The 15000-nt window shown below is 42.7% G+C and overlaps 1 protein-coding gene across 2 annotated transcripts in view; it reads right to left on the minus strand.

The window, feature by feature from the left end:
• Positions 1 to 10153: 10153 nt before the first annotated feature.
• The window catches only part of cwc22 (CWC22 spliceosome associated protein), a 27446-nt gene continuing 22599 nt past the window's right edge, over positions 10154 to 15000 (minus strand). Inside the window, exons 20-21 of one of the 2 annotated variants that reach the window (XM_078285981.1) lie at positions 11902 to 12496; positions 10154 to 11860 (exon numbers count right to left, since the gene is read on the minus strand). In XM_078285981.1, coding sequence (XP_078142107.1) covers positions 11904 to 12496 — 593 coding nt within the window. In that variant the 3' untranslated portion in view covers positions 10154 to 11860; positions 11902 to 11903. Of the gene's footprint in view, positions 12497 to 15000 lie in introns of both variants that reach the window. The other variant, XM_078285982.1, reaches the window with a different exon arrangement.

The raw sequence follows: 15000 nt of genomic DNA on the forward strand, positions 1-15000 counted from the left end.
TTAATTTTATGGTAAAAAAAAATGCCAGTATTTGTTCATTATGTAATGTGATTAATTGAATATAAAAGGAAATGGAAGCGCCATTCCCAGTTTTTAGTCAAATGTTTTGTCCAACATAAATTAACAGTATGTGTTTTCATTCATAAATTTATTTACACATTCAAAGTATACTCAGATTTTTGATACTTAATGTTTCAAAATGAGTGATTGACACATGATTTTGTTGTTGTTGTTTTTGAAAGATTCAGATGAACGTTGTGGAATCAGATGACTCAGACATAGATAGTCAAGATGAGTACATTCCATGTCCCATTGACGAAAGCACAGAGAGTGATAGCAGTTTGGAATTAACCCTGGAAGATGGAAAAAAGAAAAAATCAGCATATAGTAGAAGAACATCTTCCAGTCAGAGCAAGTTTAAGCCCAGGGACAGTGGAAGTGAGTCCTCAAATCAGAGAAGAAGCAAGGCATCCAGTCAGAGCAAGTTTAAGCCCAGGGAGAGTGGAAGTGGGTCATCAAGTCAGAGAAACAAGTTTTCTGGTCAGAACACAAGTGAGTCTTCCAGTCAGAGCTCGCTTGAGCTTAGCCAGAAGAGAACCTTTGAAAGATGTCAAGCCCCCACACAAAAATTTCCAAATCGCAGAGCTGATGGGAATGAAAAGAAAATAGTGTCAACATATTCACAAAAGGATGCGAGTGTTTCAGTGCCCCTGGAAGAAGAACAGTCCATCTATGTCAGTCCAGTTTTAAAGAAGGGGAATGGATCCAGAAGCTATAATAAGAAACATTTCTGCTTTTATTGCAGAAAGTTTGTCCAGAAAATGTCAAGACACTTGTGGCGTAAGCACCAAGATGAAACAGAGGTTGCAAAAGCACGGAGCTTGCCAAAGAACTCAAAAGAACGAAGACTGCAGTTAGACTATATACGAAATAAAGGCAACTTTGAGCACAACAGTGATGTTCTGGAGACACGAAAAGGCAATCTCATACCATGGAAGCAACCACAGAAAAAATCTGAAGGACAGCAATTTACCCATTGTATTCACTGCTATGGCTTGTTCTCCAGAAGAGCGATGTGGCGTCACTTTCAGGTGTGCAGCTTCAAACCTGAGGATACCAAACCAGGCAAAAAAAGAGTTCAAGCATTGTGTGCTTTCGCTGAACCTGCTCCACCTGGCTTTAACGATGCTTATTGGAAGTTCTTAAGTGTTATGAACCAAGACAGGATTGCAGTTGTTATTAAAGAAGACCGCTGCCTTCTTGAGTATGGTTACAGACTGTTCAAAAAGAATGAGAAGATTGTCAGTCAACATCAGTATATACGACAGAAACTGAGAGAGCTTGGCAGGTTTTTATTGGAAGCAAGAAAAGTTACACATGTGAAGACCATTCAAGAACTCATAAAACCTGAACAGTACACTCAGGTTGTCTCTGCTGCTAAGAGCCTGTCTGGATTCAGTGAGCAAACTGGTAAATACCAACGTCCATCTCTTGCGCGCAAGGTTGGCCATAGCTTACATTCTTTGGCCATGTTCATCAAGTCTGAAGGCCTGAAAAAGAAAGATAAACAAGCTACTCAAGATGCTGAGGATTTTGCTCAACTTTATCAAGAAAGTTGGAGGTTTGATATCGCGAGCCAAGCATTAACTCAGCTAGACCAGAGCAAATGGAATGCTCCACAACTCCTACCTTTCACACAAGATATCCAAAAGCTTCATTGTCATCTAGCTGAGAAACAGCAGCAACATTTGAATGATCTACAAGAACACCCATCACCATCAAACTGGAAGGAGCTTGCAAAAGTGACCCTGACACAAGTTGTATTGTTTAACCGGCGGAGAGGAGGGGAAGTGTCCAGGATGCTCCTGTCTTCGTACCTGTCAAAGGACACATCAGACACACATGGAGATGTAAGCTTGGCTCTTACACCACTTGAACAGAAGCTGTGTAAACATTTTGTAAGGATTACAATTGTTGGCAAGAGAGGAAGAAAGGTACCAGTTCTTTTGACCCCACTCATGAGAGAGTCACTCGATGCTCTAACCAAGAAGAGACAAGAATGCGGGGTGCTGTGTGAAAATGTGTATCTGTTTGCATTACCATGCTCTGTCCATTACCTAAGGGCCTCTGACTGCATAAGGCAGTTTGTAGGAGAATGTGACCACATCAAAAATCCTGAAGCATTAACATCAACAAAACTGAGAAAACATATCGCCACCCTCTCAACTGTGTTGAACCTCAAGACCACGGAACTCGATCAGTTGGCAGACTTTCTTGGGCATAATATCGCTGTCCACCGGAAGCACTACCGCCTTCCAGAGGGCACCCTCCAATTGGCCAAAATCAGCAAAGTACTACTGGCCATGGAGCAGGGACGCCTAGGAGAATTGAAAGGAAAAAGTCTGGATGAAATTCAAGTTGACGTGAATGGTACTAAGTGTCATTACTTTTAAAAGTACAATATATGACATTTATTCTTAAGCATCCAGTAAGCAAATATTTACCCTGTAAAACATATTGGAATAGTGGTGATTGGATGAGAATGACTGTTGCTCTCACATAGACACAAACATACAGATAGAAAAGTAAGTTTTATTGATCTGTATTGTATTTTGACTGTATCTACCTCAGTAGTTATTGAAACAGTATGATCAGTCAAGCAATTGTCTGCAGTTTTTACAGTATGTATAGTCTTAATTGGCAGATTGCCCACAGTTTCAGCTTTCCAACTCAATAAAAATAATATTATATCTATTAACATTTTAGAGACCATTGGCATGGAGGGGCCTTCAGAAGAGGACATCGAAGGTATGTGATAAATTGGTTATAAACTAGCCATCATTGGTCATTAATATATATATGAGCTTTGCATTTGGATTTTGTTAACACCGTTGAAAGCCTGCAGGTTTCCCTGACTGGTAATGTCCTGACCTTGTGTTAAGACAAGGATACAATATCACTTTGTCTCCAGGATTGAGGGCACAAGTCTGATTCAGCAAGATGGGGGTCTGGGATTGAAATCTACTATATGATTGTCAAAGTACAGTGACAATATTACATTTCTCTTAACTGTCATTCATCTGTAAAACCAAGCTCACAACAAAGATTCAGGACAAGACAAAATCATTATAAAATGTTGCAGGGCAAAGGTTTAGCAGTGTGAATAGGCCATTTGCAGAACATCTGCAGCCGTTTCAAATATTTTATAAAGATAAGCCCTGGCGTGTGGTGGCTTTCTCAGGTAGGCAGAGCCAAAGACTCAACTGTACATGGAGAAATCACTCATTCAGAATGTGTAATTAAGGTTTTTCATATACCATCCATGCTAAAAGAAACAATTTTATGATTGTGTGCTGCCTTTTGTCCTAGTTCACAGTCTCCCCTGGACATCTTGCTGCTCTCTACCTGGACATCTTCAGCTTTACTGCATTGAAAACATTAATAAATATGGTAGCTGTGGAAAACTCCATCAAATGCTTAAGAATTATGTTAAATTGTAAATATGTAAACTAAATAAATTAAGTCTTAATAGACCAGGCTAAAATCATAATTTGTAAGAGCAGTGAGACAGAGCAGTGAGACAGACCAGGCTGCAGGCAGTGGTTGGTGCAGGGAGAGTGTGAGAGCGTGAGACACAAATATAAGAAGAGACTGTAAACAGCTGCTCCACAGTTCACTACTGTGGCTGGGGCAATAAGATGACCAGCTGTTTGAAGAACCCCTTTGACTCAGTTCAGTCAGACAACTGTGGATTATTTTAATGTATTTTATTAGTTATGAATAATTATTATAACAGACTCTGTCTCGATATTCATTCTCTGATCTGCCTGACGGGTATTTCAATGTCATTTCGGTTAATATCATTATCAATCTAGCTTTACTGACTACTTATATTTAAGTTTATTAAAGTTTGTATGTCTCTCTTGCATGTTTGAATGAGCCTTTTCTGTGTCCAGGTGAAGAGGGGTCGGACGATGACGTCAGCATTTCATCCATACACGAATGTACCTCCACATCACAAGTCCAAGACCAGACAGGGTCTGCAACAGGTGAGCCTGAACAATTAGATTATTTTATAAAATAAAATAATTTCTCTTCTGACTGTTTCTTCAATTTTTTGTCATTCATTATTTATTAAAGTTCTTTCTGTGCCTAGATGTCAGTCAACCAGATGAGGTCAGCATGCCAAGAGAAGAGGAGTCAGAAGATGAGGTCAGCTTGTCATCCCCTCAAGAATGTACCTCCACATCACAAGTCCATAAACAGAGTGTGTCTGCAAAAAAAAGAGGTAAGCTCTGGGGCTTGGATTCTCTTTTGGGCCACTGCCCAAAAGTTCACTACTTTGCTTTTAATGAAAATGTTACCTGTTTTATACTGGCCTCAGCCATGTACAATCGCTAAAACACAGACGACCAGTGAGTAAAGAGTCAAAAAGCAACAGAACAATCACTGGTGCCTGAACAGTATCCTATAACTTCATTAACGCAGCTCAAACCAACTGGGTGCCTCAGCACGGAAACCAAGCTTTGATAAATACACCGGATCTGCACTGGTCCAGTATCCTCCCGTATTTTAGCTGGTCGCTACCGGTGCTTAAAAAAAAAAAAAACACTTGTCACAGTGGAGCTGAGAACAGCGGAGTTTCCTCTGCTGTGATGTGGTCAAGGCATTTCATTTTTATAAACAACCTCAGAGCTGTCTGTCTTCAGACTGTCCTGACCTGTCCCTGACAACATAGAGCTACCTGTGTGATTGCTTACTAGAGCTGTTAAAATTTCTCCCAAATCACGTTGAATATTCGCCTGGTGCAAGCAGCCTCTCTCCAGCGCTGGAGGTTTGCACAGAACTGCTAATAGTGGTGATGCCTGTACCAGCGATCAGCCAAGAGGAGCAGGTTGTTCTAATGGAGAGAGCATGAATGAGCATGGACGCTTGATCATAGCCTGAAGCATCATGAAAATACAAGAGAGCTGCTTATAATATCTGACAGCTCTACATTGAGCTACATTTAAAGGGACAGTATGGGACTTTATTGGCTTTTTATTGACAAAAATCAAATATCGCTTTCATAAAGTAGACTTTGTGTGTTTCAATCAGCTGTTTCACTGAGTTTACTGCTCAGACAAGTGATGAAGCCATCCCTTGTTTTAGCACAGAGCCAAATGGAGACCATTATGAACCTAATGTGATGCTGAACTGCGTCAAGATGGCGTTAAAATGGGCAGACACACAAAGAGAGAGGAGGGACAGGGAAGCGTGAGCCTGTCTCACCTGGTGCAGCGACCCAGTTCATCCCACCTGACAGTGCCTTTGCTCCGTATCAATCCCTCCTCTCACTCTCTCTCCCTCCTCTCCTGTCTCTCTTGCATGACGCGCATCAATGTCGCCCGCGATTGTTTTTCCTTTTTTTCACGGCACCGTAGTCTACTTGCTACAAACTTTAACATCCCATAATATCAGGACAATATTTTTTTACCGTTATAAAATAGCAAGCCTACACAGCAGCCACGTCCCCTGTGCTCCGGCTCAGCTGACCGCTGTTCAGATGGCGGTTATAGATCTTCACATGTTGAACTATTTTAAACAAAGTGCAGCCAAACACCAGGCTGAAGAGAGAGCGAGGCTCCTGACAGCTGCAGGTGAGCCACAGGTGAGCTGCAGAGTGGCGCTGTTCGTTTTTTCTTTATTTTTTTCCAGCACCAACGTCCGGTGCAGGTCATACACGCTGTCTGTGTATGTTTGTAGGTCTGATCTTCCACCATGAACTGAACTGCGCTGCAACGATCACCTACTTCTTTTAGGCCTACCTAACAGTCTATGGCTCTAGTCTGGCGAAGTTCAGCATCACATCACTGGACTTTCAAAGTAAACGTGATGCCAGCTGTAAATGAGTTAAATAGTGGAACAGCTGCACTTTTACAGCCGATTTTAGGATGAAACTCTAAACATAACCTAAGCATAAATTACCATGGTGATCTAGCCAGGGAAAAGGATCATGAGGCAAGATTTATGAAAAAATAGAAATGCATTTTAAGTTTTCTAATAATAATGGGACATGAAGCATTCAAAACCAAAAAGAATGAGCCATCTAGCATATCTCTCTGTTGCCTTGAACAGGCTGTGTGCTGCAAAATGCGCTGCAATTCTGGGTCCAAATTTCCCGTGCTGACGTCAAATTACACTGCATGCATGACACGTCCTCGACGGCTTGGCTTTCCACCGCTTGGTACCAGCGGCTGTGGGTGGATGTCTTGCAGCGAATACTACTTGGTTATATGAGCAGCGAGTAGAGAAATAACATCACATTTTAATATTTTTTCATACGTACTGTGGTCCATGAATGCACCATTCTCCAGTAATTACAGAATGAATGTGAAGCTCAGGGTTGAATCATGAACTTAATGATGGATCGATTATCTGTTTATCAGTTCAGGGAGTCCTGTAATGTGCTATGCAGTCAGGGCTCCTGCTATGAAATTGTCAGTTTAATCAAAATGTAATCTTTTTCTGCCTTCTTAGGTAAAAAAGCTGCTGTAAAACGTTGGACACCCGAGGAAATTTCTGCTGTAGAAAAACACCTGAAGAGGTTTTTGGTGAGGCAAGAAGTTCCAGGTAAAGCCGACTGTGAGCGCTGCATTTCTGCAGAACCTAAAGCGCTGCAACAAAGAGACTGGAAAGCAGTCAAATATTTCCTCAAAAATAGAATAACTGCCATGAGAAGAAAATTAGAATGAAAGCAGTGGACTGATCAGAAGTATGGACACCTCCGTTTCCCTCTCTGTCTGTCTTCTATGGAGGAGTCTTCATACAAGCCCAATTCAAAACAGAGTTGTACAGTAATATCAACTCATGTCACATAAATATGACTTGTCAGCCTGTTTACAAAGTCTTGGCTAAATCACTCAAAATGAAAAATTCAATTCAATGAAAAATTGATTCATTAGTTTTATTGTAAGTTGGCTGACTTTCCTTTTCTTTTGGCATAAGTTTAATGCCAACACTTCTTTGTTCAAAGCGGAAATAGGCTGTAAGTTGAAGTAGCTGCTGTGGTTCTAGCAGTTGACAACACATTAAACAAATACATGCTTTACCTCAGTTATACTGTTGTCAGATAAAAGTTATGTTTGTTCATTAATTTTGCAGTCTGTAACACTGTACTACACTGTTATGATATTCCTAATGCAAATTATGTTGCAAATTAAACATTTCCAGTAAGGGATTAGGTAACCAACTATTCACCTTAAGGGATAGTTCACCCAAAATTCAAATTGCACTCATCTACTCACTCTCATGTCCACTAAGAGCTGGGAGAAGTTTCAGAGTTATCCGTGGCTTCTCTGAGTTACAGGGGGTCTCGGTGTAGCAGTGCATGTCCATCCAAATACCTCCATGTTACTCGTACGTAATGTCCGTCTTATTGAAGCCCCAAAATGAGATTTTTTCTAGTCTATATTTCAAGCTTGTTTGTAGTGGAAGTTCCCAGCACTTCCTGGTCTGTCCAAATCTTTCGAGATGTGCGCATAATTTGCACTGATGTCGGTTCACGAGATTTGGACGGACCAGGAAGAGAAGTGCTGGGAGCTTCCACTACAAACAAGCTTGAAATATAGACCTATTAATTTTTTTACATAATTTTTTTAACGGAATTTCTCGTTTCAGGGTTTCAATACAAGACGGACATTACATATGAGCTGTATGGAGGTATTTGGATGTTTTTTCGTGTGTCTTTTTGTTATGAAAAAAGTGGGATCCATTTGCAATCGTTATATGGACATACACTGCTGCACTGAGACCACCTTTAACTCAGAGAAGCCACAGATAACTCTGAAATTTCTGCCAGCCCTTAGTTGACATGAGGGTGAGCAGATAATGAGTGCAATTTGAATTTTGGGTGAACTATCCCTTTAAAATAGCAGCTGTAAAATGATTGGGTATACCCAATGGTATACTGACTGTACCGACAGACTGGCAACTTCAGCCATTGCACAGAGCTGCCATGGTTAACATGAAGCCAGCTAGATACTGTAGCTACATGACAAAGATCCAAATTGCTAGTACAGTCAGGATTATTCAATTAGATTCAAAATTGTGATTCAAGTGAATGGGTTTTAACATAAGTTTATAAACTTATGTTAAAACTATAGTTTCCAAATAACACACTTCTATAAGTTATCTTTAATGTAGTACACTGTGTGTCATGTACTCGCATTATCAACGTGTAATATGTAGTCTGTTCACTGACATGTTTTGATAAATAAATACATGGGCCTTCAGGATATCTTCTTGTTGTTTGTTTATTTGCATTGTAATGCACGGTGAATCAGCACTGATTTGATTTCACAATTTCGCCAAAATAAGACATAGACAATTATGCTAGTGTAGTGGGTCTGGAATAGCCACATATAGTGATGCCGCCTGAGTGGCTCATGCTGCCGGACCAGAGACCCCTAGCTCTGGCGCCGGTAACACTATTCAGCTAACTTTATGCAACGTGAAGAATGCTTACAGTTAACTCCAGGGTGGAATAAAAAGAAGAAAAAAAAACAGTGTTGACTCAAAATTAGATCTTGGGTTCATTCATTTTAAATGGTCAATTGCTGGTTCTGAGGATCATTATTTGATTATCATGCTACTACCCTGTCTTCCTATTGATGATCTTTTGTCAAGATGACAGCAGATAGACTAGTTAATGAGCTAACAAGGCATGTGGATTTGCAGGTGTAAAGGATAAAGTGATGGAATGAAGGAAGTAGTGAACTCAACCAAAGTCCAGCGTGTGTCCTATTTGTGTCTAGCCTTCTCATATGTTTACATTTTCATATGTTTTTAATGATATTTATTGTTGGTGCAGGAAACATTTAACAGTGGTTAGCAAGTGGTCAATGGGCCCCAGATAGTAACCTAATACCCTGCAAAGATACAAAAACAAGAGAAGTGTGTGTGTGTAACACTGGACCTCACAAGTAGACGGAAGTTAGAAACGGACCCCACAAGTGACCAAAAAACTTTTTTGACAAAACTTTAGAATTTTGTTAAATTGAAGTGATTATTGTGATTGAGAATTTTTTTTTAGCTTACCTGATTTTTTACAGCATTGTAGAACCACTGGAAAGGGTGGACCCCATAAAGGAGCAAAAAGTTGGTGGACCTCCTGAAGGGCAAAAACCAGTATGTGTGTGTGTGTGTGTGTGTGTGTGTGAGAGTGTGTGTGTACTGGTTTAACTGGAGTATCTAGTCAGAACAGATAATCCACAGTAACAAGGTGATTTCTAAACCTTTTCCCTGAATAAATCAAATTATTATTGGATGGATTTTAAGTGTAAGGTGTGTGTGTGAGTGTGTGTGGTTACACACACACAACTAATGTAAAAACCACAATAAACTGCGATGCTCTGAACAGACTGAACATCAGACTCTTCTCCTGAGCAGGTTCAGCTGAGAAGAAGAAGGTTCTGCTGGTTCTGTTGGTTCTGTTGGTTCTGTTGGTTCTGCTGGTTCTGCTGGTTCTGTTGGTTCTGCTGGTTCTGCTGGTTCTGCTGAGCCGGTCTACAGCCAGCAGTCTAGTCTGCTTACTGTTTGTACCGTGAGGAACATGTGAGGAACACGTGAGGAACACGTGAGGAACACGGTACAAACCAACCCCTTCATTTGATCCCTGAATCGTCTTCATTTCTCATCACATAAACATTAATTATCCATTAAAATAACAGCTTTAATAAAGTGAGGTCATCATGGGTTCATAAGGGATTTGCTCATGGGCTGGTTCTGAGTTATTAATGAGTTATTAATGAGTTATTAATGAGTTATTAAGGGAAAACATTACAGGGAGTTTAAGGAGGTTTAGATGGGATCTCCATTATTAACTCCCTTAATTAATTTTAAGGGGATTTTGCATGAATTAAGGGGTGAATTAATGTACATTAATGATAAAGGTGATTTTAAGGGAGTACTGGTTCAGACAGAGTTCTTATGTGAAGCTCTGCAGCCAATCAGAAGCTTCTCAGCGGCTCCATAGAAAACATCACAAACATTTACTTCCTGTTTCCTGTTCTGTTCTCTGACATGATGATCAATCACTAATCAATAAAGTCCTCTCACCTCTGCTCATCACCTGACTCAGTACAAACAGTAGAAACAGTAGAAACAGTAGAAACTGGTTAGAAAACAGCTGAAGCAACTTTAATGTTTTGTTTCATTTCATCAACAACAAAATCAATCAGGAATAGAAACTGGAGCGGGAGACAGACAGGTAGAGAGACAGGAGGTGGAGAGACAGACAGGTAGAGAGACAGGAGGTGGAGAGACAGACAGGTAGAGAGACAGGAGGTGGAGAGACAGACAGGTAGAGAGACAGACAGGTGGAGAGACAGGAGGTGGAGAGAGACAGGTAGAGAGACAGACAGGTGGAGAGACAGGAGGTGGAGAGACAGACAGGTGGAGAGACAGGAGGTGGAGAGACAGACAGGTAGAGAGACAGACAGGTGGAGAGACAGACAGGTAGAGAGACAGGAGGTGGAGAGACAGACAGGTAGAGAGACAGACAGGTGGAGAGACAGGAGGTGGAGAGACAGACAGGTGGAGAGACAGGAGGTGGAGAGACAGACAGGTAGAGAGACAGACAGGTGGAGAGACAGACAGGTAGAGAGACAGACAGGTGGAGAGACAGACAGGTAGAGAGACAGGAGGTGGAGAGACAGGAGGTGGAGAGACAGACAGGTAGAGAGACAGGAGGTGGAGAGACAGACAGGTGGAGAGACAGACAGGTAGAGAGACAGACAGGTGGAGAGACAGGAGGTGGAGAGACAGACAGGTAGAGAGACAGGAGGTGGAGAGACAGACAGGTGGAGAGACAGACAGGTAGAGAGACAGGAGGTGGAGAGACAGACAGGTAGAGAGACAGACAGGTGGAGAGACAGGAGGTGGAGAGACAGACAGGTAGAGAGACAGGAGGTGGAGAGACAGGAGGTGGAGAGACAGACAGGTAGAGAGACAGGAGGTGGAGAGACAGGAGGTGGAGAGACAGACAGGTGGAGAGACAGACAGGTGGAGAGACAGACAGGTGGAGAGACAGACAGGTGGAGAGACAGACAGGTGCAGAGTACAAAACATGTGATCCAACACTTCCTGAAGCTGAGAGACAGACAGGTTTCTGGAGGGAGAAAGAATGAAGAGAAGAGAGGGATTATCAAAAAGAGAGACAGAAGAGGTGAATGATGGGTATACTGAATATTAACAGCTGAGAGATCTGATGCAATTTAGAAGAAACAAAATAAAATACAAAGCAAACAAAAAAAAAGAAAGCCAAAAACAAACAAATAAAAAAAAAAAAGGACCCCTTGATAACACTGTGCTGAGACATGTTGACTGACAGCTGTCAATCATCCATCATGTCTGCTGGCAGAAAGAAAAACTGAGAGAGAGAGAGAGAGAGAGAGAGATGGAGGGATGAAGGGGTCAGAGGGAGTGGGAGGAGTCAGACTGAGTGGGAGGAGTCAGACTGAGAGGGGGCGGGGTCAGACAGTGGGAGGAGTCAGACAGAGAGGGACGGGGTCAGACAGAGTGGGAGGAGTCAGACAGAGTGGGAGGAGTCAGACAGAGCGGGAGGAGTCAGACTGAGAGGGGCGGGGTCAGACAGAGTGGGAGGAGTCAGACAGAGAGGGACGGGGTCAGACAGAGTGGGAGGAGTCAGACTGAGTGGGAGGAGTCAGACTGAGAGGGGGCGGGGTCAGACAGTGGGAGGAGTCAGACAGAGAGGGACGGGTCAGACAGAGTGGGAGGAGTCAGACAGAGTGGGAGGAGTCAGACAGAGTGGGAGGAGTCAGACAGAGTGGGAGGAGTCAGACAGAGTGGGAGGAGTCAGACTGAGAGGGGCGGGGTCAGACAGAGTGGGAGGAGTCAGACAGTTATCTCCTCCTCCTGGGCGACGCCTCCCTGCTCCTCCTCCTCTCCTCTCTGTGTCTGTTCCTGTCTCTGTTCTCCTTATTCCTCTCTCTATCCTTGTCTCTCTCTTTGTCTCTCTCCCTCTCTTTCTCTCTCTCTTTGTCTCTCTCCCTCTCTCTCTCCCTCTCTTTTTCCCTCTCTCTCTTCTCCACCTCTCTCTCTCTGTCTGTTTCTCTGGCTCGCTCGCTCTCTCTCTCCTTCTCTCTCCCCCTGTCTCTCTCTCTCTCCCTGTCTCTCTCTACCTCTCTCTCCCTCCCTCTCTCTCTCTCTCCATCTCTCTGTCTGCCTCGAACGTCCATTTCTTTCTCCTCTTCTTCTTCTTCTTCTCTTCTGGTCCTGCGGACGGCCTCACGTGCGCGCTCGCGCTCCTCTGCCTCACGTGCACGCCCGGTCCTGTCCTTCCTCACGTCTTCGTCATCATCCTCATCCTCATCCTCGTCTCCGTGACGACGGCCCGCCCGCTTCCTGCTGGACGGTTTGTCCTTCTTCTTCTTGTCTTTCTTCTTCTTGCTTTGTTCTTTTCTCTTCTTCTTCTTCTTGTGTTTGGAGTCGGACTCTGGAGGAAGAAGAGGAAAACATTCATCCATCCATCAATTCATCCATCTATCCAAATACTGTCAGCTGAGGCATCATGTGACAACGTTGAATAGAGAGAGAAATAAATATCATCAAACTAGAACAAATTAAATTAAGAATGATAGTAGTTGGAGTAATTGTGGAAAACGACCCACAATGCTTTGGGTAAAAGATCGAAGACTTCTCCATCTTTCATTGAAGCTGAAAACAACTCATTACTAAACCTTTAGGATATTTTGAAGGATTCTGACTGTTAAGAGTGAAGTTAACAGGCAGAGAGTTTCTTCTCTAGAAACAGTGAGAAGCTGCCTGGGTTCACAACCTGGACAGGAACCTGCTGGTCTGAGACCGTCTGAGGAACCAGCAGCTCAGGACAGGAACCTGGACAGGAACCTGCTGGTCTGAGACCGTCTGAGGAACCAGCAGCTCAGGACAGGAACCTGGACAGGAACCTGCTGGTCTGAGACCGTCTGAGGAACCAGCAGCTCAGGATAGGAACCTGGACAGGAGACAGAGGCTCTATTCTCTGTCTCTATTCTGTCTCTGTCTCTATCCTGTCTCTATGTCAAAGTCTCTATTCTGTCTCTATTCTCTGTCTCTATTCTGTCTCTATTCTCTGTCTCTATTCTGTCTCTATGCTCTGTCTCTATGTCTCTGTCTCTATTCTGTCTCTATTCTCTGTCTCTATGTCTCTGTCTCTATTCTGTCTCTATTCTGTCTCTATTCTGTCTCTATCCTGTCTCTATGTCTCTGTCTCTATTCTGTCTCTATTCTCTGTCTCTATTCTGTCTCTATTCTGTCTCTATGTCAAAGTCTCTATTCTGTCTCTATTCTCTGTCTCTATTCTCTGTCTCTATTCTCTGTCTCTATTCTCTGTCTCTATTCTGTGTCTCTATTCTCTGTCTCTATTCTCTGTCTCTATTGTGCCTCTATTCTGTCTCTATTCTCTGTCTCTATTCTCTGTCTCTATATCTCTGTGTCTATTCTGTCTCTATTCTCTGTCTCTATGTCTCTGTCTCTATTCTCTGTCTCTATATCTCTGTCTCTATTCTGTCTCTATTCTCTGTCTCTATTCTGTCTCTATTCTGTCTCTATTCTCTGTCTCTATTCTGTCTATTCTCTGTCTCTATTCTGTCTCTATTCTGTCTCTATTCTCTGTCTCTATTCTGTCTCTATTCTGTCTCTATTCTGTCTCTATTCTGTCTCTATTCTCTGTCTCTATGTCTCTGTCTCTATTCTGTCTCTATTCTCTGTCTCTATTCTGTCTCTATTCTCTGTCTCTATTCTGTCTCTATTCTGTCTCTATTCTCTGTCTCTATATCTCTGTGTCTATTCTGTCTCTATTCTCTGTCTCTATGTCTCTGTGTCTATCCTGTCTCTATTCTGTCTCTATTCTGTCTCTATTCTCTGTCTCTATTCTCTGTCTCTATATCTCTGTGTCTATTCTGTCTCTATTCTCTGTCTCTATGTCTCTGTGTCTATTCTGTCTCTATTCTGTCTCTATATCTCTGTCTCTATTCTGTCTCTATTCTCTGTCTCTATTCTGTCTCTATCCTGTCTCTATTCTCTGTCTCTATATCTCTGTCTCTATTCTGTCTCTATTCTCTGTCTCTCTGCCTCGTGGCTCCTCTGTCCTCTGGACCAGATCTGATCTTCATGGCTCTTCCTCTCGTTGTTCTCTCTGACTAGATCCTTGCTTGTGTTGTATTAAATCTCATGTGTACGTCACTTTGGATAAAAGTGTCTGCAGATGGGAAATTGTAATTGATGTTACTGCTGTTAAAGTTTGTAGGGCAGCAGAAAACATTCAGGTTTCTGTTTCCATCCCGTTATTAACACACACACACACACACACACACACACACACACACACACACTCACACACACACACTCACACATACACACACAGGAGAGTTTGAAGCAAATTGTGGAATTTTAAGTTTCACTTTTGTTTCTCAGTTGGAGACTCTGCTGGTCTACTGAGCGTCTTCACATGACAGATATGATGTCATGTGCTCCAGACACGTTACGATTTAGATCAATTTCTATATACTGACCGACTGTATTTTGTGATGTGTCGGTGTAAACGTTATTTTTTGGATGGAAATGAGCCTTGCTGACTAATGCAGACTTCTGCATCTTTCCTACATTTCTATTTCCATGCTGAGATGACGCTGCGGCTTTAAGCCCCGCCCCCTCAACCAGGATTCCTGGTTTGCAATGCCAACAGATTTCAGGTCAACCCCCCTCAGCACAGAATCTGGAAACGCTGCATCAGACCCTCAGACCGGACTGGTGTGTCTGTATGCAGATGACATCACACCGCACATGTGATGTGACATCACACCGCACACGTGACGTGACATCACACCGCACACGTGACGTGACATCACACCGCACACGTGACGTGACATCACACTGCACATGTGACCTGACATCACACTGCACACGTGACATCACACTGCACACGTGACGTGACATCAC

This window comes from Centroberyx gerrardi, chromosome 10, assembly GCF_048128805.1.
Source record: "Centroberyx gerrardi isolate f3 chromosome 10, fCenGer3.hap1.cur.20231027, whole genome shotgun sequence".
NCBI lineage: Eukaryota > Metazoa > Chordata > Actinopteri > Beryciformes > Berycidae > Centroberyx > Centroberyx gerrardi.